The sequence below is a fragment of the Micropterus dolomieu genome, linkage group LG22 (genome assembly GCF_021292245.1).
Source record: "Micropterus dolomieu isolate WLL.071019.BEF.003 ecotype Adirondacks linkage group LG22, ASM2129224v1, whole genome shotgun sequence".
NCBI classification, from domain to species: Eukaryota; Metazoa; Chordata; class Actinopteri; order Centrarchiformes; family Centrarchidae; genus Micropterus; species Micropterus dolomieu.
In genome coordinates this window covers 5,244,155-5,267,426 of record NC_060171.1, presented here as the reverse complement: position 1 = coordinate 5,267,426, position 23,272 = coordinate 5,244,155, and the positions used below count along the sequence as shown (strand labels likewise).

Genomic DNA, 23,272 nt, shown 5'->3' with positions numbered 1-23,272 from the left:
CAGAGAGAACTCTGGGAGGCAGGTGAGACAGGGTACAGGGTGTTTTGTGAGGAAATTTAAGGTTAAAAAAACCTTAGAAATAAAAATGGTTTTCTGAATGACAAGCGTCAAAATCATTAGGAAGTAGGTAGAGCCGTCCTACTGTTCTGTTTTATTTTACAAAACTACTTCACTGTAAAAGTGCCAGTGTTACGGTGGTTGTTCACTTAGTCCATGCGTAAATTGTGCACCTGTCAGTTTAAAACCGTGCGCAAAATTTGAGTTGTGCTCCGATTAGGTATGTTCTAGAAAACGTTGTCGGGTGGGCGCAGACGCCCATGGGGGTTTGCTAAGTCCTCAAGTTGGAGCGTGTGAAGAATCGTTCACATTAAGTAGCTTAAACATAATTATTAATGACAGTACCGTTACAATCGGGATTTAATGCGTCCTTGCTGAACATTAACGACTTTTCAGTGACGTTAAGAATATTGAATGTGGTTTCAATACTTGAGATTTTTTTATGACAATTTCAATATCCTCCTAAAATCATAATACATTATGAGTTCTGTTTAAGGTGCACTGACATGTCCCCTTTCCTCACACTAATGAGGGGTCCTAAAGAAGGAAGCTGACCAAAAAAGTCAGATGATGTAAACTGTTGTATGTCACCTTGCGGGGACAACCTGTCTTCATTGACTGGCAAACATCTGATTTTATCTCCCTTCTCTATCATTAGTCTGACTGTGAAACCTCAGGGATTACTTCCTGTTTATTACAACTAACACCAGTTTATCTTAAAGCTTCCAGACACTCCAACACTTGCTTTTTTTTAACTCTCAAAACTAATACATTTAAAATAATCTTTCAAATATCTTCACCTAATTATAAAATGTATATGTGTTTAATATTCTAAATGTACAAGTGTCTTTCAGCAGTAGACAGACAGTTTCAGCTAGTGTTCAAATGCACTTCGAGTACATGCAATACAAATTGGTTTTGTGCCAATCTTTGTACATGTTGGAGTATATCTACCTGTTGGCACACTCTCAAGTGTGCATGCTTTTTTGCCATGGTGTCCTTGCTAGGTGATGATGATACCCACCAATCCTTCTACTCTGTGGTTTTCTTGCAGTTGGATGTCACCACTGTTGAGGAAGGGCTTCAGAAAGAAGTTGGAGTTGACAGATGTGTACAAGGCTCCTTCCTTTGATCTCGCAGACAACCTCTCTGAGAGACTCGAAAGGTCTGTGCAGTTTAAGTTTGTGTGCCTGACTCTGTTGTATGTTTTGTTTTCAACATTTGCATCTCAACATACTGACTAGCAAAGTCATGCTGTAGCCCAGGCCCACAAAGAAATTTGGATTATGGGAGAGTAGATCAGAGTTAGTCTTCTCCCATACTGCCACATGATTAACTAATTGAGGTATCGTGTTATGGCTTCTTAGTCTTTGGCATGATGTATAAAGAAGCCTTGTTTTTGATGAATTATCAAGCAAGCTGTCTGGCATGTGACAAAATACAACCAAAGGTGCCAGCCACATTGCTTAAGGGTTGTATTTTTCTGTGGAGTGTGGAATGATGCATTGCCCAATATATAAGTAAATCAAATTTGACTGATATGTAAGAGGGACTCTTTCTCTCACTTTATTTGCCTTTATCACTCTCTCCCCCTTCACTGTCTGTCTCCTCACTGTTTTCTGAAATTAAATGAACCTTGCATTTGCTTTAATCTTTTCTCTCTTTCTCATCTATGTGATTATCAGTCATTTTATTCTCTGCCACCTTCACCACCAGGCCACCTTTACCTCTCATTAAATGTGTTTACTCTTCACAATATTGGCTGATCATTAAAAATCTTGAAAAATAAATCATGTACATTTAAGGTTTTTAAATCAATTGTTTCTTTAGCCCAGTCATGGCCATGAAAATAATTCAGTGTTTTATACCCCATTTTTATCTCCCCCTATTTGAAATGGCATATTAAAAATTCTAATTCTGCCCTCCCTGTGGTCTTTTGTCCATCATTATGTCTTCCATTTGTCCCTTTCTATTCTTTCTCCTCTCCCTCTTTTCTTGTATTCTTCTTATAGCACTGAGCAAATGCAAATCTGTGGCAGAATTTAATATTCTTAAAAAATAAAAGTGGTTAGATGTTAACCCAAGTATTCAACACTTCTGTCTGTCTTTTTTTTTTTTTTACCTTCCCTAACAACCACAGCAGTGTCCCACATTGGCCCTGCCTCTTGGTTACCCAGGGGCCAGCGTCACACTGAATGGTGCCAACAAGCCGGTTAATGTACATGGGTGTTAAAAACTCGACCTTTAGAAAGGGCCTAGTGCCCACCGGGTGATAAATGAGCAGTGGTGGGTGATTTGGCTTTCATTATTCCGATCAGGCAAACTGTGAAGGCTTCTGGGAATGTGAACTTTACCTTCCTTTAAAACATGCTGTGTACCATCAGTCCCTTCATCTCCCACTCAGTACAGTTTAAGTGAATGAGCCAATAGAAAGGGTTTCATTATGCTGCAATAACTGACAAACGCATCAAAAGACAAATGGACAAAACACAATTCTTTTAAAATACATTTTAAACAAAACTTCAAAAATGTAAAATAATCATTTATGTGGATATGTTAATTTGAAAGATCAATGTAGTGTGGTTGTGGGAGGTGCTGCGGGAGTATGGTGTGAGGGGGTCTCTTTTAAGGGATATCCAATCCCTGTATATCCAAAGCTGGAGCTGTTTAAAGAGTCTCTGCAGTAAGTCGGACTCGTTCCAGGTGAGGGTTTGGCCTTGTGATGATTTTCATGGAAGGATATTGAGGTGTAGTCTGGGTGGGGAAGGGATGCAGTTTGGTGAACTGGGGATCTCGTCACTGGATCGGTTTGCAATAGAGTATGAAGTGACCGGGATGACTCCGGGTGGGGAATTAGTCCTTACTCCAAGTGAGGGTGAGAGTTCAACTACCTCGGGGTCTTCTTCGCTATTGAGTGGACAATTTACAATGGAAGAGAATCAGAGCAGCGGGGGCGATATTGCGTTCATTCTACCGCACTGTTGTGACGAAAAGAGCTGAGCCGGAAGTCAAAGCTCTTGATCCACCGGTCAATTTCCGTTCCTGCACTCAACTATGGTCATGAATGCTGTTTCATGGGTGAGAAGCCAAGTCATCCATGAGGAACTCCATCCATGAGGACAGCCGCTGCTCCTTTGCGTCAAAAGGTGCCTGTTGAAGTAATTCGGGCATCTGGTATGGATTCCCCCTGGGCAACTCCCTATGGAGGTGTGCTAGGCATGTCCAGCTGAGAGGAGGCCTCGGGGAAGACCCAGCACTAGATGGCCTGACTCTATCTCCACACTGGTCTGGGGATCCCCTGCTGGAGATGCTGCCCCCGCGACACAACACCAGAAAAACCGTTGATAGATGGATATTTTGAAACCTTGGTATTATTACAATAAACAAATAAACTGACCTGCATGATGACATATGGAAGAGACTTTTTTGTGTGTAGTTTCTAACTCAGCTGGTTCGAACCCAGGAGCATATTGTTGAAAGGCTACATTGAGCCACCAAAACTCAATTCAATTTTATTTATATAGCGCCAAATCACAACAACAGTTATCTCTGAGCGCTTTTCATAAAAGAGCAGGTCTAGACTGTACTCTGTGATGATATTTACAGAAACCCAACAGTTCCCACCAAGAGTAGCACTAGGCAAGAGAGGCAAGGAAAAACTATACCAACAATCCAACGAAGGTTAAAATCAAGGGCAACTGGACTTGGTTGAAGATACTGGAAGACGTTTCGTCCCTCATCCAAAGGACTTCTTCAGTTCTGACTGACTGGCAGGGAAACTCAGCTATTTAACCTCAGTGGGGTCGTTGGCCCGGGTCATCGATACCGCTGGTTCGTTAGTGTTCCTTGTTTCTGTGACGACAGTCGTTACAGTCGTTACAGTCGTTAAGACTACCTGTGGCCAAGACTGAATGACCATCGTTGGTATCTTCACCTGAGGCCAATAGGTTACGTTTGTAGAGTTTCCTGGGAAGTGATGAAAGGACAGTCAGTCAGAACTGAAGAAGTCCTTTGGATGAGTGACGAAATATCTTCCAATATCTTCAACCAAGTCCAGTTGCCCTTGATTTTAACCTTCGTTGGATAACTATGACCTGGATGACTGAGAATCTTCATAGACATATACCAACAATATCCTTCAGATATTCTCCTCTGTTCAGGGATGGACTGATCATCTTTAACTCTCCTGATATCAATACCTCAACTCAGTATGTTATCGGAGTAGTAATGATCTAATTTAATCTGTGTTTGTGGTGTATATATACTCATACCAATGCTCCTTTCAATTTGAATATCTCACTATCTGTGTGGCACTAAAAACTGATTTGGCAGCCGGCCTTGACTGAATGAATGTAACAGAAAACAAAAACTGTGAATTTTAATGGCATTGGTGAGGAAACCGTATTTAATGTGGATTAGTCATGTCATGGTCAGTACCTGATACATTTAGTGGGGTCAGTATGGGGTCACAACTTCAGGTTACAGTATCAATACCTATGATAGGGGATACACTTTGTCGTCTTACTCTGTTTTTATTACTTTCTTCCTTATTGGTCACCCCTCTTTCCTTTTCCTTCTTTGTTCATCCTTTCTCTTCTCCCCTTTTTCTCGCATCACTCACCGTTGAACTGGTCAGCCAGATCACCACGGTTATAAATGACCCTCAGAAAACAATGCAGCTACTTACCGTCGCTGTATCTGCTTGCCAGGGCAGTTGTGGGAAGTTAATTTAACAGTGTTGTGACAAGGGCAACAAACCTTACAGCTACAATAGGTATTATCCAAAAATGTATTCAGAAAAATCTTTAAAACTTGTAAAAACTGACGACGTTGATGTTTGACATACCAAGAGTTCTGTTTTCACTATCAAACAAAAGACTATATTTGCCCAAATTAAATTCCACCAACTGCTAAAAAACTTTTAATTAGTAGATAAATAAACAATAAAAAAAATACATGCGTTACAGCTCGTTCAGTGACTGAATCACCAGCCAAAGTTGAGAAAGGACACTGGAAATCTGGTTTGTTGCCAAAGTAATAGTAGACAAATAGAAAAGCCACAGTCAAACTTTGCTGGCATTTGGCTGGTGGATGTGTTATTCTCCCACCCTGCCTGCACTGCTTTTTAACTGTGTTGTAACTCTGTCCTCCCTGCAGAGAATGGGACCGAGAGGTGGTGTCAGCCAAGAACAAGCCCAGGCTGATGAGAGCGCTGGCCCGCTGCTTCCTCGGCCCCTTCGCCTTCTTTGGTGTCCTCCTATACCTCGGAGTGAGTTTGTCAGTTTGTCATCTCTGCAGGAAGCAGATGTGACATAACTCGACTTAGGAAGTGTTGTGTCAACTCTGCCATAATGGATATCATGCCATTGTGTTACAGATGCAAAGTTGTCATTCCTATGCTCTTTTCAATGTGATGTTAGCTTTGTTTATTTTGTGGATAGAATACACTTAAACTTTGAAACCATAGACTGCAGGAAAAACATGTGTCCACACAGATTTCTGAAGGGATGTTTTAAATGTTTCTTTGCAACTTGCTAAAGTCAGAATATCCAAATCTGGTCCAATGTGACAAAGGTTACGTGTAGCTTAGCAATAAGCAATCGCCACCCACCTTCAAGCAAACATGTCCCAAACTATCCTTTATGGAACCATTTTAAAAAAACATCTTCACCAACATAACACACATTTGAAATGTTAAAATTAGTTATTGAAACACATTATTTAGAAGATTAATTGATTAAAAGTTTAGCAGATAAAATGTGAGACATATTGAGAATCATCATTACTTCCTGGAGCCTAAATTGGTGTCTTCATATTGCTTACTAGACCAAAAATAAAAAAACAAACAAAAAAACAAAGAACAAAAGCATTCAGTGAACAGTAAGATAAAAAAGAAAAAGAAGTAAATCATCAAATTTAATACTGTAACCAGAAACATTTTGGTATTTTATTTTTAAGCAGCATGTTTGTTTCTCTTATCATGGATTAGAAAGTTTAGGATTCCATTGTTTAAATACACCACAGGATACTTATCCATCCTAACTAACATTCAAATTATGGTCATTACCAAATAGCTTTGTTATTTTCCAATTAAAAATGCAAAGAAACTGAAATTATTTAAGTAAACAACAGAAAATACAGCATTCCCACAGTTTCTACCAGTCATGGTCACACGCTGCTGTTTCACGACCAGCTCCACCTGAATGTGTGTGTACCTGTTAACAGTGATGGAGTAGAAATGCCCCATAGAGCTTCAGTCATGATATGACTCACAAAAATCACAAGCATGTCGCACCATAGTGTCGCAAACCATCTCACTGTCCCGAACTTATGGGAAGGTGGTGACAGCAGCCGTTGGCGTCAGTTAGTACAGTAGGAGGTGGTTGTCATGACATCAAGAATGCCTGTTAGATGTTAAAGAGCCTGTGTAGGAAAACAGGAAAGCTTCTTAGGAGAAACCAAAAGAGTTTCTGGTTGTCGATGTTCTTAAATATTTCAAGAATATTGGTTATGAGATTGGGCATATATTTTCTTCATGTACTACTGCATTGAATTGTATGAAATTTGATGCTGGCGTAAATTTTCATGCACAACAGAATCAATATATAGATTAGGAAAAAATTAGGATTATGCACCTTGGCAGAAGTATGCAGTAGTGCTATTTCGAAGCTAGTTTTGACTCCTAAAAGTTAGACATTTTAACTTAATAATCCCTCCAAAATATTAATAAATGATGAAAATATAGGAGGAAATCATGTATCCCATTGCCAGGAGCTGCTGACTCTTTTCTGACTGGCTGCATTTTTTTTATTGTAGAGTAGATCAAATCAGTGCATTTCTTCCCTTATTGTCCCATCTCTTGGCATAGGAGGCTTCCAAGACCGTGCAGCCTCAGCTGCTGGGTCGCATCATCGGCTCCTTTGACCCTGTCCATGTAGAGGAGCGGGACCAGGGATACTTCCTGGCCCTGGGCCTATGCCTCCTCTTCATAGCCCGCTTCCTCTTGCTGCAACCTGCCATCTTTGGCCTGCATCATCTGGGCATGCAGATCCGCATTGCCCTTTTCAGTCTTATATACAAGAAGGTAAAGCGAGAACAGTGTATTCATGTAACTCAGACTGTTGTTTCTTTCTTTGTGTCCGTAATCTTATTTCATTACATTTTAATTTGCGACAATAAGTACAATATTTGCCTCTATAATATTGTAGACTTCAAGTGTAAAGTCTCCTTAAACTTGTAACCAGTGGCACTGTGGGCCTTTTTCCCTTATTGCACATGAATCGAACACTCGCTACTAAAAATCACTGCTCTAACAACCAGCTGTTGGTTCAAAACACCCCTGGTGAGAAGATAGTAAGACAGTTGTGTGTTAATTTTGCCAGCTTTTATTGCTATTGTTTATAAGATCAGACAGAATGATCGGCTTAATGCTTCCCCCTTGTTTAGCATGTGTGAACATTCCCAGAAATCTTCTTAGTCCAGAGGTGGCAATCCATAAGCAGCTGTGTGGGGCCTGGCCGCCTGGTGTCAAAGCATGGCCACACATCACCGGCTTCCTCTTAACCATTTCACTTTCTCCCTTGGTGCGTAAACTGACCCTTGACCTTTGACCTTTTTCAGACCCTAAAGCTGTCCAGTCGAGTTTTGGATAAGATCAGCACTGGTCAGCTGGTCAGTCTGATGTCCGCCCACCTCAACAAGCTGGATGAGGTTAGAAAACCTAAGCATTATGTTTACTTACATATACTGTAAACTGGAGCAGTGTTGTCTTTCCAATTTACTCTCCAATAAACCTTTAATCTTTGTCATCTCTGACAGTTTAGATACTCTAAAGCCAAATGTACTGGTCATTCACTGGCTGGCTGATTTGCCAGCTACAAGGAACGCAGATCTCTTGCTGTGTATTAAATTATCTTCCACCAGAATGAAAAACTTTCAGTTTAAAACCAGTGATGGATGAAAATGTTCTAACTAGTGGTGAAATGAAGCAGAAATGGAATCCTCAACACATGCTGATTTATGAATACAGAACTTTTGAAGTTAACTTTTGAATACAATGTGAATTGTATCCCATTGTTTGGGTACAAAAATCAAGTCACAAGTCAAAGGAACAATGCAGTAGTTTTCCACTTAAAAGTAACTGGTAGAAAGTTCATGTTTCCACAGGCAGAATGAGGGGAAAATAGGATTGACATTTCACACCCTCACTGAGTCTGTTTAACTACCCAACACAGAGCTATGTGCTCTTCATACTGAGGGACAATTAGAGGACAATAGATGTGAAACAATACACACATATACAAACATAATCTGACAATTAGGGACTGAAAACACATTTGTGATTATGTGAGGCAACAGAGGTGGATAGTGTGTGTGCATTCGTGTGTTTGTAGACTGAACTCAGTCTTACCTTTAGGTCTCACTGAGGCGTTGAATGTGGAAACACTCAGCAACCTGCTTTGAGACAATTATCACCTGACTTGGATGTGGCTTGGCCCATGCACCACTGTCCTTGTAATCTGATTGTGTGTGACTGTGTGTTTTCTTTGAGTAGATTCCTCGGTAAGTGAGTGGATGAAAGGGAGCTCATTGAAGTGAGAACTGAGTGTTTCTCACCTACAGTACAGCTGATGTTCAGCACACTGTTGACTAGATGAAAGTAGATTCCTCAAAACAAAAGTTTGTTTCTTGGATACATTCCCTCCTTTTTCTATCTTTCATTATTACTTGCCCCCTGCTTTTGTGCTTGCATATTTTTCGCTTGCATATTTTTCGCTCTGTCTTACGTTCAGTCTTTGTAAAAAATCATTCATTCGTTCTGCTGCACTGAAAATATTAAATATACAATGTGTAGGGGACGTGGAGTTTTACAGAAAAATTAATCAACCAATTTTTACACGTTATCAATTACACTTTGTGTGCCGTGTATGTTAATTTCAGAGCTTGGGTCTGGCCCACTTTGTATGGATCACCCCCCTGCAGTGTATACTGTGTGTGGGTCTGATCTGGGAGCTGATCGAGGTGAACAGCTTGTGCGCACTGGCAGCTCTGACTCTGCTGGGCCTCATCCAGGCCTGGCTGTCCCAGAAGATGGGACCTCACCGGTAGGAAAACACTACCACACTTTTATACACTTATACTGTATATTATAAAACATATATCACTATCAGATATTATAACATTACATACATTTGTAATTGTTCCATGCCCTCATGTCTTGCACTATATGTATTTTTTCTGCTCTCAGAAGATTTTAAAAGATTTAATGCATTTATCAGTCTTTTTTTTTTCTGTGATTACCACTTTGTAACTTGTCTAAAAAGTTGTTACATACATAAATACATTTTATACTGTTACTTTCATATTCACATACTGCACAGATTTTATTAGTATACTACACATATACAGTACTTTCAATAAATGTGTGAACACAGCATGTACAAACTGTATACAGTACAGGTGCTTGTCTAGCTGCATGTTGATATCCATGTTTATGCTTTTATGTATGCATGGACTCAGGCTTTACTCTCCGTGCCCATGGTGACCACATGAAATGCTAACTGTGTACGTGCCTGCTTGTGCATCTGCATATACATGTCTCTGTGTTTACATACAGAAATCTGCTTCTATGCACGTATAATGCTGCTCTAAGTTAGTAATGTAAAACTGTGTCCTGTAAATAGGGTGAAGCGAGGAGGGATGATCAGTCGTCGCTTGGCTCTCACCACAGAGATTGTGGAGAACATCCACTCTGTGAAAGCATACGGTTGGGAGGAGGTGATGGAGACCATCATCAAGAACATCAGGCAGTAAGACACCAAAACACAATAACTTTATCACAAAAGGAAAAGTTTAAGGCTACTTTAACAGTAGTGTTGAAAGAAGGAAACTTTGAATTGAAGCAGCATCGCTCTGGTGGTCATACATAAGCTTGCATGCAGTAAACGGCTCCTAATCTTTTAAATTGTCCATCTCTCCAGTATCTTTTTTATATATATACTACATGTTTATTGATGATATCATAGATGCACTGTAATAAACGGAACTGAGCAAGAAAAATAAATAAGTGACAAAGAGTCAGCGGACAATCACACTCAAAGCTTTGACCGTACAGTAGAAATGGAATCAACCTGGTGCTAAAATTGAGAGATAGATGTTAAAACATGTGGTTAACCAGTGGTACGACACTGACGTCACTGGTGGCTGTGTGACCCAGAATCAGGATCACTGTAATTGGCAAGTACAATAAACGTACAGGAAAGAGTTTTGGTATCATGGTGCAGAAATATTTTGATAACTATTAAAGCACTAAGCCACATTTATCTGATACAGTAATAGCATCATGAAAAACTGACACATGGTTAACTAAAATGCCTTTCTGGGTGTTGGTTGCTCTTTGAAAACAAAAGACAACAATGAAATGAATTAAATGAAATTCTCAGACATCAGGCATTACATCTGTGTGATGTTTCTGAAATCAGTAGCATGATAGATTAATAGCTTTTTCTCTGATATAAATTAAAATATTATAAAAGTCACAGTATACTTCTTTCATTCAACAGATCAGCTAAACTAATTTTTGCCAGGTCCATGAAAGTTTGTCTGCTAGATTAAATATAAATTAAAACTGTATTGTACCAGTATTATATACGTGTAACTTAATTTAAGTCATTCCATCTTCTCCTTTCATATTGTCCCATTTCACTTCTCTCCTCAGGGACGAGATGACGCTGACGAGGAAGATCGGTTCTCTGCGTTACTTCTACAGCGCCTCGTATTTCTTTTCCGCCATCTTGGTCATCGTGGCTGCCATCTTGCCGCATGCACTCACTAAAGGCATCATCCTGCGTCGTATCTTCACCACAGCCTCCTACTGCATGGTGCTAAGAATGACCCTAACCCGCCAGCTGCCAGGATCCATCCAGATGTGGTACGACACGCTGGCACTGGTCAAAAAGATCGAGGTGTGTTCGGATCCTGGCGGTGAGACGTGCACGTCTGCTAGAAATGTCAAGGCCATTAAATCTCAAAATATCCAATTTGGTGTTGGCCTTCAACAGCTTTGAGCAGTACATATTAAAATTATATGTAATGCTAATGTACCTGCCTGTGTTATCACCAGGAATTCTTGATGAAGGAAGAATACAGAGTGCTGGAGTACAACCTGACCACCACGGAACTGGAGCTGGTTAACGTGTCTGCATCCTGGGACGAGGTCTGTTCATCTCTGTGTGTCGAAATTAAATGTGATACTATATCAGTCATTGGACATTTATAGTACTATATGTTTAGTGGTGTGTAGTCAAACTCTGATATTCAGTGTGAATGCAAATCTCAATGTGGCTTGACCAGTTTTCTTATCTATACTCAGTTACACTGATGATACATAATTGGTTAATTATTAGATGTTTAAATAGAAAATGATATGGGGTATTTTCACAGCATAACACAGATGGATTGAGTATTTAAATCATACGACAAGTAAACCACATTTAAATCATTTTAGTCATAATTGAATGTAATCAAAACATTGCCATCACTTAAAATTTCAAAATTGTCCCTGCTGGACTTTTTATTCAAAATATTGCCAACAAAATTCCAAACCACACTTCTGGAGAACTTGCAGGCTTTCCTGGATAACATAACATGCACGTTGCTGAAAACAACGATAGAAAAAGGGATTTTAACCTACAAATGCAGTATCAAGAAGAAAATACAGGCTGATTGGATCTGTTGACAACAGAAGGCTTACTGTTCTTTCTGTAAGTGCCATGGTCACATCATGAACTCTGATGACGATTGCTCAGGTTGCAGCACAGTGTTGAAATCTACTGAAAACCTGCTGAAAACAGAGAATTGCTAAGATAAGAAATTTTTAATGTTGATTAATCAGCAGTTTGAGTGAGAATGATCCAGGTAAATAGGTAAATAAGGTTTATGGGTACTGTTTTTAATAGATGGATGTGTACGTGTGACAGACAGCAGATCCTCGTATCTAGTAAACTTGACAAAATGACAAAATTGGAGCCTGAACTGATTCCAATATTTATCTATTTAGTTGTGTGTCTTTAATGCCTAGAAAAGAAGAGTGGAGATTGTAGATTAAATCTATATCGCACCTATCACTATGTCAACCACTAAGTAAGACATGTCAGTAAAGCAATGCTAAAGTTATGTTTAAGGTAGATTAGACACCGTGATGCCATTAGAGACTGTAGTTTGTCCACCTGAGAGCACCGTCAAGTATCAAAAAGAAGGACAGAGGAATGAAAATAGAAGACATATCTATAGAAGTATTGGCCTGTAGTATTAGCCCGGATGTAGTACATTTTCTCTAAGAGAGCAAGGCATGTTTAAAGAAGTTAAAACTCCCACAACCCCTAAATCCACCATGCATTACAGGTATAATAGTTCATTCTTCACCATCACTGGGAGTGGATAGTATAATCTTATCTATAGGCAGAGGCTGTAAACTTAGTCTAACAGGTGTGATTCATTGTCCACCCAATACCGTGAGAAAACAAAATGTGTTTTTTTCCCCGTCACTTTGCATAATTAATTATCCCAGTGTCGTCACCTAACTTTGCCTGTGCTGGGAACGCTCTGAATCTCCCTTTGAGTTTCAGAGTTGTGTTCATCACCTAATTCCCAGATTCTCCTCTTGCCTTCTCCTCTTCCTGGAATGTGCCATTCGCAGATGAATGGGGGGGGGGTGTTTCCTTTCTTTACTGCTGACAGCATGTACGTCAGTTCATTTGAATAAGAATCGCACAGAAAAACCTATACAAACCACAGCGAGTCCTGGCATTAGAGGATTGGTGACCCATAAAATGTCACAGGGGTTAATGAGTAATCCGGCGAGTCAAGCAAAGTTCCCCTTTTCTAACAGTGAGATGTGTCACCCATTAATTTTCATAGAGGTGCTGACAGATGAGGTGAAATAAGGGCATTGTGGAGTCTTCTTCTGTATTTGGAGAATCTCTTGTTTCTCGCAGTTTGGCCTGGTCTCACTGTCTGAAAGCAAGACGGACACACTCACTCAGCCTTGAAGCAGGCAGTTATGTAAAAATAAATCAAGGACATGCCATATACACAAAATGATAAATACTTAAGCGTGGTATAGTACAGTGTTTTTAAGTATACCATCTTTGGTGTTCGCTCAGTCCATACAAAACAGTTAAGATCTTTTGATCTTTTTTTGCAGGGCATTGGTGAGCTGTTTGAGAAGATCAAACAGGAGAACAAAGCAAATGGACACCTGAACGGTGACGCCGGCCTCTTTTTCACTAACCTCTACGTCACACCTGTTCTCAAAAACATCAGCCTGTACCTAGAGAAGGGCAAGATGCTGGCTGTGGCTGGATCCACTGGCTCAGGGAAGGTAAGTCAAAGAAATCACCTCATTTAAATGAAATTTTGGTAAGAGTGTTTATAGAGACTACGCCGAACCTGCAAGTGCTACTGAATCCATCTGTTTGGTCAACCTGCAAGGCACTGAAACCCTACACGCTGACTCGTTGCAGGTTAATGTAAGAGCAACATCTTTAGAATAAAATTGTAGTAGAATAAAGTGTTTTTCCCAATTTCCTGCAGAGCTCCCTGCTCATGATGATCTTGGGAGAGTTGGTGCCATCGGAGGGCAAAATAAGACACAGTGGTCGCATCTCCTTCTCACCGCAGACTGCCTGGATCATGCCGGGGACGATTCGAGACAACATCCTGTTTGGCCTGACCTATGACGAGTACCGCTACACCTCTGTCATCAAGGCCTGCCAGCTGGAGGAGGTACCTTTCCTTGATCACATTATTCCTTCTTATTCTCTCCCTTTTTCTTCTGTTCTACAAATAAAGGGAATTTCTGTTGGTATGTTCAACCATGATGAAGCAAATTACACAGAAAATTTGTTCCTCTCTCACCTGAATACATTAAAACATTGAATATAACAAGGGTTTTTGCTCACTCTCTGTTTTTAATGTAGTAGGTCAATGTTTTCATCTCAAAACACAAAATCTGCTAAGCAATCTTGTCATTATGGTTATGGCACTTCAAACACTCAAACTTTTCCAACCTGCGAACATAAATACCCATATTTTAGTGGCATTTGGAACATACTGAACATACAGGTAGACCACATGTGTGTTCAAAACACACAAACCACTAGATAGTGTTGTCAATGAAAAAAGTACAAAAACAGGCACACGTGTCAATGAACAGGGAATATGTTGAGTCACTGTAAATCAGTGACACAGAACAGCAACATTTATTTCTCTGAAAATGCCATTCGATATTACTGAAGTTATAAAAAAAACTTGTGTTTTATAATAGTTTTCTCTCGTAAATTCAGATTTGCCAGTTTCCTTCTCAAGTGCTTTAATTGTCTTTCATTGAACTGATGCTCTCTGCTCAGCTGTCTGTTTGGAGTCTCTGCAAGGCGTCAAGAAGGTTCAGGTTTCCCCAGTCCACATTTACACCCATTAAGTCCCTCGCAACACACAAAGACACACATGGTTGCACTTTCTCTGTCTCTGACATTGACACACACTCGAGCTCTCATAAGCCTCAGTGTTGAGTGACGGCCCCTCAGCAGAATAATGTCTCCTCTGTCGCTATGGAAGTCTCTCGTTATGTCACTGAGATGGAAAATGAGCTTCTGGGTTCCCAGTGATAGATGTTACAACACAGACTAGCTGAATGGACAAACCATCAGATCTGTGGTCTTACTAGGCTTGTGTTTCAGTATTTAACTTAAATATCCAATAAATGTTACATTGATAAGCTGGAAAAATATGACTCTTAGATGGTGCATACATGAACTCGTAAAGCAAACAAGATGACTTAAAGCTGAGGTAGGCAAGTTAAGATTTTTTTTTTTTTGTTATTTGTTGAAATTCACTTCACATCCCAAACAATAAATCAATTGCTCCAACAGAAAAAAAAATCCCGGAGCCACCCCCCCACCCCCCAAGGATTGTGTGCTCAGCCCCCCCCTGTTCACACTGTACACCCATGACTGCATCCCCTAACATGCAGACAACTCTGTTGTGAAGCTTGCTTAGGGCACCACCATCATCGGGCTGATTTCAAACAGCGATGAGACTTCATATCAGGAGGAAATTAAAAATCCTGCAGAGTGGTGTACAGAGAACAACCTACTGCTCAATGTCAGCAAAGCCAAGGAGCTGATCGTTGATTTTAGGAAAAAGCAGGCAAAGACACACACTCCTGTCTATGTCACCGAAGCTGAGATGGCACAGGTGAACAGTTTTAGGTTCCTGCGAATCAGCTGGTGAAGAAAGCTCAGAAAAGGTTTTTATTTCTTAAGGAAACTTAAGAAGGCAAAATTCCCAGGTCTCATTAACTTTTACAGAGGCGCAATAGAAAGCATCATGACTGGAAACATCACCAGCTGGCATGGGCAACTGGCATTCCAGGACCAGAGGGTTCTGGAGCAGGTGATTAAAGCTGCTCAGAAGATCAGTGGTCACAAGCATCAGTGATATCGGTGAGGTGCCTGTGCAGAGCCCAAAGGATGCTAAAAGACATTAACTACCCAGCCACAGCCTGTTCACCCTGCTGCTGTCTGGCAAGAGATACAGAACTATCTGCTGTCATACCACCAATCTTCAGAGCAGCTTCTTCCCTACACATTAATTCAACCTCAGAGAACATCCCAATTGAGTGAAGAGTTATGTGGGGTGATTAGGTAATACCTCTGACACACCCACCAAATGAGGAAACCTGGAAACATAGCAAAACTTTTTAAATCTGAAAACTCTGGGCACCATTTTGCTACACTTTAGAGGCTGAATGACATGTGTCCTCAAAATGCTGTGTAAAAGGCTTTGAGGTACATTTTCTGTCATTTGGTGGGCGTGTCAGAGGTGTTACCCTATCAGCAGCGAGGTGTATATAAACCCCACCGTATTTAAAAAGGCAGTGCAGTGCGCCTGCGTAACACAACAGGGTGTTCAATGCACCACCTTTTCCGTTGAAATAACATTTTGTCATGACTGAACGTGTCCCAGGAGATCGGCACTTTACTGAGTGCTCTCTTATGGTTTACACTGAAATCAATGCAGCAGCTCACGCAGAGGGTGATGCCATCACATTTATTTACTACCACTCCCCATCTACTGCAGCACTGACAGTGCGGTATGATCCTTCATCTTCTCCAGTCTGCATGTCAAAGATACTGAACCCCTAATTGCTCCTGTGTGTGACTGTTTCTGATGAGCATTTGGCACCTTAGCCTCTGCCATCAGTGTATGAATGTGACGTAGTGTAAAAGCTCTTTGAACGGTCAGAAGACTAGAAAGGCACTATACAAGTACAGACCGTTTACATGTTGTTACAGCAAACAAAGCTGGCTTGGAATATTGACATCTTCATGAACTGTAACAAACAGCCTCCATTTAGACTTTGAGGAGAGGTCTCATATGCTGGCAAGAGGTGTTGATGAAAGTGAAATAGTAGTCACGTCATCAGTTCTGTATATTGTGTGGAAATTACAAGAATGGCATGAAGTCTTCCTGTGTGTTGTCATTGCTGACAAACAGCAGATAGGATTCCTGGGGCAACCACTTTATTAATGTTTGGATCACAGCGTGTGCCTTAAAAAATAAAAACTCTGCAGACAAATGAGAATCTTCAATCTATCGTAAATAAAAATTTGCTAATTTATGTTTGTTAGTTTTTCCAAATAAAATCAAAGCATATCAAGGTTCATACTGAGAGGATGATTAGTAAACTTTAAAAGTATCAATTCCCAGTGCTCTCTTACTAACCACTTCAAGGGGATAGAAATTAGGAGAGAACGTGCAAACAGGATTTTCTACTCTAGGAAAAATCTCCAAGGCAACCTGTAGAGACAGGAGTGACAACTAGAGCAGATTTCTCCAGACAGAGACCAGGCGTTTAGTGGGCTTGTGACTGTAATTCCTCACTATTGTTGGTCCTCGAAGCACCAGACAGACTGCTGTGGGTGGTCTTCCCACTTTAAACTCCCCTTTAGCCTCCAGCCTCTTGCTGCTGGCCCGGCAGGTGCTTTTTATTCACAGTGAGACACAACATGTGTTTTTACTATGTTGCCTTATTTTACAAGCTGTTAAACAACATGTTAACTTGATCCCCTGTGCGCTCCCGTCAGGACTGCGGAAGCTGCCGTTGAAAAGGTAGGACGTTTTAACGATGATAAACTTGTGTTGTCACTTCATCTTTATTGGTGTGGGCGTCTGTTTTCATTATATATTAGCACCGTACTCACTATATGTTTGTACTTGTTACATCCTCTATGTGACTATCCCAACTGTGGTTTGTGTTTTTTTGTGTGGTTTGAACTTTGAAAATAAATCTGTGATCATATGAACATGAATTACTTTGATTATCAAAATAAAAACCACGTGCAGGACTGTGTCTTTGTGTTCACAATACTGAGATACCTTATCATAAATATTTAATCTTGTATATTTTATTATGGGTGCAGTTTCATCAGACTGTGAAATAATACATCTTCTGTGCGTATTGTTAAAAAAAGACTATTGTTTTACCTTGTGATTTTCTGGCTAAAAACAGTAGTTTCTGCTGATTGCATGGTGCCAATTTTTATTTTTTTTTACCATTTTCAGCTGCTACTTTTGTGTTTTCCAGTCAAGACCTGTCGTATTTCCCTTCACCAGAACACATTTGAAAGAAGCACCTAGTCACTAGATCCCAAAAAGCATCTATACACTAAACATTTGCAGCCATTTTCTTCCCCCTACATATTTTAAGGACATTGTGCAAGGAAAACGGTAAAGTAGAGTGCAAAGGGGACAGAACAGCAGACTATACATGTCACACTTCAACCACTCAAGTGGTGTGTGTGTGTGTGTGTGTGTGTGTGTGTGTGTGTGTGTGTGTATATATATATATATATATATATATATATATACTAATTATGACCTCTCACCAGCAGGAGACCCAAACAACGATTTAGTTTTGCTGTTTCAATGTAGCAGTCTTACATATTTGAATCTTTGTTTTCTCAGCTTTCCATTAAAACATTTAATCAGCTGGACATGTTCAGAACTTCTCCTTTAAGACCATCAACCCCTATCTTAGTTGCCCAGTATTAATCTTGTGTTTTCATTCCAAAGTATATATGTACTGTATATACAGTATATCTTTAAACCGTTGACCTAGTTTCATTAACTGTAGCATTTTTCACACTAGCAGTGCACTTCACACCCTGTTTATTTTTATTTTAGGTATTTATTTATTTATCTGACATGCTCCGGCAATCCAATGTGCAATAAATACAAAAAGGGGTAAGATTAAAATACTGCCATACGTTGGTCACTTAAAGAAATAAGAACTGAAATATGGAGCACTGATCAGTTTTACTGTTATACACAATAATAGAAAAGCAAATAGATTATTATTATTTGGAAGAGGTGAATGTGAAATAATTCTTGGAGAAACAGTTTGACTGTCTTAATATCTTGTGTCTTACTGTGTTTTTGCATTTTTTGTTTTGCTATTGTAGAAATGTGATGATGCATGCATGCATGTGTTTGACCCGCTGACCCCTTGTTTTCCTCTCTAGGACTTTGCCTTGCTGCCTGAGAAAGACAAGACGCCCCTCATTGAAGGAGGGGTGACACTCAGCGGTGGTCAAAGGGCTCGCCTCGGCCTGGCAAGGTACTTCCTGTCACACCTGAGCATCTGTCTAAATAATTATACTTTGATTTCCAACCTTTATGGGACCATGTCGTTTTGCAATGGTCAAAAATAGAACATGATGTATTATTCCAGTTGTCCTGGTAAAACATACATACAGGTAAATATAGCAAGTAGTGAGTTGTTTTTCTTGGCTTTTTACTAGATCATCAATTTGTTTACTAGAATCTGCAGTATGTTAAGGTTAAATGAAGTATGGGAATTTAACTCTCTTTGTTGTTTAAGAATAAGTTCAAAGGGCCAATATATCAGCTGCTCCGTAATGCACGGATCAGTGAGCTTCTAATGGAAAATAACCGGCTGAAGGTTGGCAAACACACTTTAGTTCACACCAACATCAATATTAAAGCCATAAACAAATCTCCGTTATAAGTATCATCATCATCACTAGCACTTTCAACGTAATGGGTTCATTCTTTGTAACCCAATAAAACCATCTACTAAACAACATTTACAAGTATCTAGGACGTGACATCTTTGGCAATGCTCCAAGCTACAATGTTGGTTCCTAACAGTGTAAAGAATCGAGCCTTTATAAGTTATTGTAACCAAGCCAAAGCTGATAACCATCACCTATCATTGTTATCTGTGTTTGTCTGTCTGCACAAACTATTGTGCATCATAGTCTTACATTTTAATGTGGAGAGCTTTCTAAGGCCTCAGTAAAGCTTTATTACTCAATTAAAGCTATGTGTAGATTACTGCCGTCAGACACACTCATATTTCCATGCATTATTTATTGATTTAGTGTCCTGGCATCAATTTGTCGCTGCTCATTGATTTTTGGCTTCTGCCAACACTGTAAACACTCACTGGAATTGATTTTTTTTTTTCCCACAGGGACCTGACTTCCTCATTTACAGTTTCCCCTCTTTCTCTGTGAACATTGCTTTCTGTTTTTCCTTTTCTCATACCAACACATGTTTTTCTCACTACATATTATTATTTCACACACATTCTAACATTGCCTTTCAACCTCTGTCTGTCTGTGTGTTTTCTCCTTCAGGGCTGTGTATAAAGATGCAGACCTCTACCTGCTGGATGCACCTTTCACCCACCTGGACATTGTGACGGAGAAAGAGATCTTTGAGAAGTGTGTATCCCAACAGAGAGTCTTTCATATGGTGGTGGGAGTGGTTGAGCTAATGATTAAGTTCAAGGTCAAGGTTATTTCTTGTTGTGTCAGACACACTCAAGTTGACAGTGGTGAGATGTGGCTGCTTCATCACACTGTAACCTTCTCAGGAAACGGGAGTCGAGCAAAAGGGAATTATCCTTTGATGGAATGTGGACTTTGACAATCTGTCAAATGGGAAAAGCAGGCAAAATGATTCCTAAATGAATATTTTAGTTATGTAGTCAAAGCCTATACACAGTCATGATAATAAACACATACAGTAGCTTGTTTATTTCAAGTGCTGGTTTGTCTTTTGTTCTTGTTTTTTTTTTTTTTATATATATATATAAACACAGATCTTTAAAAATATGTAAAACTTGACATAAGTTGACAGCTGATATTTGTTTTCTCTCGGTGTCACTGCACAGATGTGTCTGTAAACTTATGGCCTCCAAGACACGTATTGTGGTCACCAGCAAGTTGGAGCATCTCAAACGAGCAGACAAAATCCTTCTGCTGCACAATGGAGATTGCTACTTCTACGGCACCTTCTCAGCGCTGCAGGCCCAGCGCCCTGACTTCAGCTCCCTCCTCCTCGGCATGGAAGCTTACGACAACATCAATGCAGAGAGGCGCAGCTCCATCCTCACAGAAACTCTCCGCAGGGTCTCCATAGATGAAACCGCTGGCTTCCGAGGCCCAGAGCCAATTCGCCAGTCGTTCCGCCAGCCACCGCCTCCGGTAATAGTCTCTGGATCCCAAGGCCATGTTGGAGGTGATGGCTACCCAGAAAAACGCAAACAGTCCCTCATCCTCAGTCCCCTGGCAGCTGCTCGCAAGTTCTCCTTCATCGGGAACTCCCAACAAACTGCAAATACACCTCAGTCCATGACGATAGAGGACGGGGTTCGTGAACTTTCTGAGAGGAAATTCTCTGTAGTACCTGAGGATGATCAAGTAGAGGAGGTGCTTCCGAGGGGGAACTTGTACCACCATGGGTTGCAGCACCTCAATGGGCAGCGGCGGCAGTCTGTCCTGGCTTTCATCACCAACTCTCAGGGCCACGAGCGCAGAGAGCAGATGCAGTCCTCCTTCAGAAAAAAGCTGTCCATCACGCCTCAGTGTGACCTGGCATCTGAGCTGGACATTTACGCCCGCCGCTTGTCAAAGGACAGCATTTATGACATTAGTGAGGACGTGGATGCAGAAGACATGGAGGTAGAGCTTTGTTAGATCCTTTTTCAGGGCACAATAATGTATAAGATACATTTTTATGTTTACGCTTCCAGAACAATCACCACAATTCTTGATCTTGTGAAGACCCACAAAATGTTCTTGATGTGTTATAATAAAGTTTAGCTGGATTTTCACGGCAGGTCATTTTACTTGGGTCCATATGTAAAAGAGCAATTCTGTTTCTTCACAGAAATGCTTCGTTGATGAACGCGAGAACATCTTTGAAACTACCTCATGGAGCACTTACCTACGTTACATCACCACCAACAAGAGCTTAGTCTACGTCCTTATTTTTATTGTTTTTGTCTTCATCCTTGAGGTAAAATCACTGCCGTTTTATACTTTTTTTTTTTTTCAAACGTTATGTGAATTTAATTGGCAACAAATGTTTCTGTTTTTCTTTACACCAATAGGTTGCCGGTTCAGTCATTGGTATTTTCCTCATCACTAAGTAAGTGTCAAGTTTTATGTTCCTTGAGACACTGAGACTAAACAGCAGAAGACATTAGTATGGGATTAGAGCAGTCTCATAAACATTCACAAACAAAGGTCAAGATAGTAACTTGTAAAACACATCACACCAACAAATGTAGAGGGATTTGTTTTTGGATCCGTGTCTGCCTCTAATTTACATCTTGTGTATATATATCATTATTTTTACATCGACTTTTTATATCGATTTCTCAATGGAAATATATTTGTGCATCTCCACCTAATTGTTTCACACAAAATCCTCAAATGTGACAATCACATTGCACAGGTACGGATCGAGATACAAATCACGTGACATTTTACAAGTCAGGCATTTTGTGTGAAACAGCACAGTAGAAGATTCTCAAAAGAATCCACACAAGTAGGTGGAGATGCACAGATATATTTCCATTGTAAAATGCTACGTTGATGTACAAATGTTGATATACAAGTTGTGAATTAGAGCTTATGCTTTTGTTGTAATTCTTATAATAAAGTTCCACAGAGCTTTTTGTCCCCTCTACAAGACTAACTTTTAAACAATACCATATATGTTTAAATATATTAATGTTAAATACGTTAAAATAGGTTTAAATAGTCAAGTAAATATTCTGAGGAGCTTGTGTTTTAAAATGTAGGATTTTCTAAATAAAAGATTCCTTATGAGTGGTAAGTTCAGTGTTTGTGTTTTCCATATTATGCATGCATATGTCCATCATTAAGTCTTTTGGGAACTGTTATATTAAAGATTCAAGTGCTGTATGTGCCTCCTGACTGGCAGGGCTACAGTGTATTTTGTGTCTATTATTTTTTTTTCATTCAGTCCATGTTTCATTCCCAATCCTTTGCTCTGTTCTATCAGAACGATCTGGAAGGACAGCACCAGCCCTTCAACACCCAACTACATTGATGGGCAGCACTCCAACACCTCGTCGCCCCCCGTCTTCCTGGCGATCATCGTCACACCTACCAGCGCCTACTACATCATCTACATCTATGTTGCCACATCGGAGAGCGTGCTCGCCTTAGGATTCTTCAGGGGTCTCCCATTAGTGCACACATTACTCACGGTGTCCAAAAGACTGCATGAACAGATGCTTAGCGCTGTAATACGAGCCCCCATGGCTGTGCTCAACACTATGAAGACAGGTGATTTTCTCAGTTTACTTTCTTAAAATAGCCGAAAATGTATGGTATCCTTAGTTTTTTCTTGTTTGGTTTTTTGTTTACCTGTAAAACCACATCTGTTTGGCCATATTAAATGCCATATTAATGCAATCCTTCACTACAGTGCTAGAGTTTTTCCTAATTTCTTCCAGGCCGGATCATGAACAGATTCACCAAGGACATGGCTACTATAGATGACATGCTGCCTCTGGTGCTGTTTGACCTCATACAGGTATTTAACCAACTCAATGGATGACGGAGCAGTGTTTCAAAATAATAATAATAGGGCTACATAGCATAAATGTATCAAAGTATTTTCCAACTCCACTACAAATGTCACATGGAGGTAACATTAAGGCTATAAAGTTAGCATGCTGCACTTTAAAATTTTCATCTGTGTATCTTATTCCCATATAAACATGACAAACAGCTGCCACAATGAGAGTACCACTAAATGTTTGTTAAATGTGAAGCTGGTGTGAACTGATGTTTACTGATTTCAACAT

General features: G+C 40.1%; 1 protein-coding gene across 1 annotated transcript in view; it reads left to right on the top strand.

Moving 5' to 3' along the window:
• The window catches only part of cftr (CF transmembrane conductance regulator), a 41,453-nt gene that overhangs the window by 4,080 nt on the left and 14,101 nt on the right, over window positions 1-23,272 (top strand). The window contains exons 4-20 of the mRNA XM_046037663.1: window positions 1,112-1,222; window positions 5,215-5,326; window positions 6,926-7,141; window positions 7,678-7,767; window positions 8,998-9,161; window positions 9,741-9,866; window positions 10,775-11,021; window positions 11,180-11,272; window positions 13,262-13,438; window positions 13,651-13,842; window positions 18,642-18,736; window positions 19,782-19,868; window positions 20,321-21,110; window positions 21,319-21,447; window positions 21,542-21,579; window positions 22,462-22,748; window positions 22,919-22,998. Of these exons, the coding sequence (XP_045893619.1) occupies window positions 1,112-1,222; window positions 5,215-5,326; window positions 6,926-7,141; window positions 7,678-7,767; window positions 8,998-9,161; window positions 9,741-9,866; window positions 10,775-11,021; window positions 11,180-11,272; window positions 13,262-13,438; window positions 13,651-13,842; window positions 18,642-18,736; window positions 19,782-19,868; window positions 20,321-21,110; window positions 21,319-21,447; window positions 21,542-21,579; window positions 22,462-22,748; window positions 22,919-22,998 (3,034 nt within the window). The remainder of the gene's footprint in view (window positions 1-1,111; window positions 1,223-5,214; window positions 5,327-6,925; window positions 7,142-7,677; window positions 7,768-8,997; window positions 9,162-9,740; window positions 9,867-10,774; window positions 11,022-11,179; window positions 11,273-13,261; window positions 13,439-13,650; window positions 13,843-18,641; window positions 18,737-19,781; window positions 19,869-20,320; window positions 21,111-21,318; window positions 21,448-21,541; window positions 21,580-22,461; window positions 22,749-22,918; window positions 22,999-23,272) is intronic.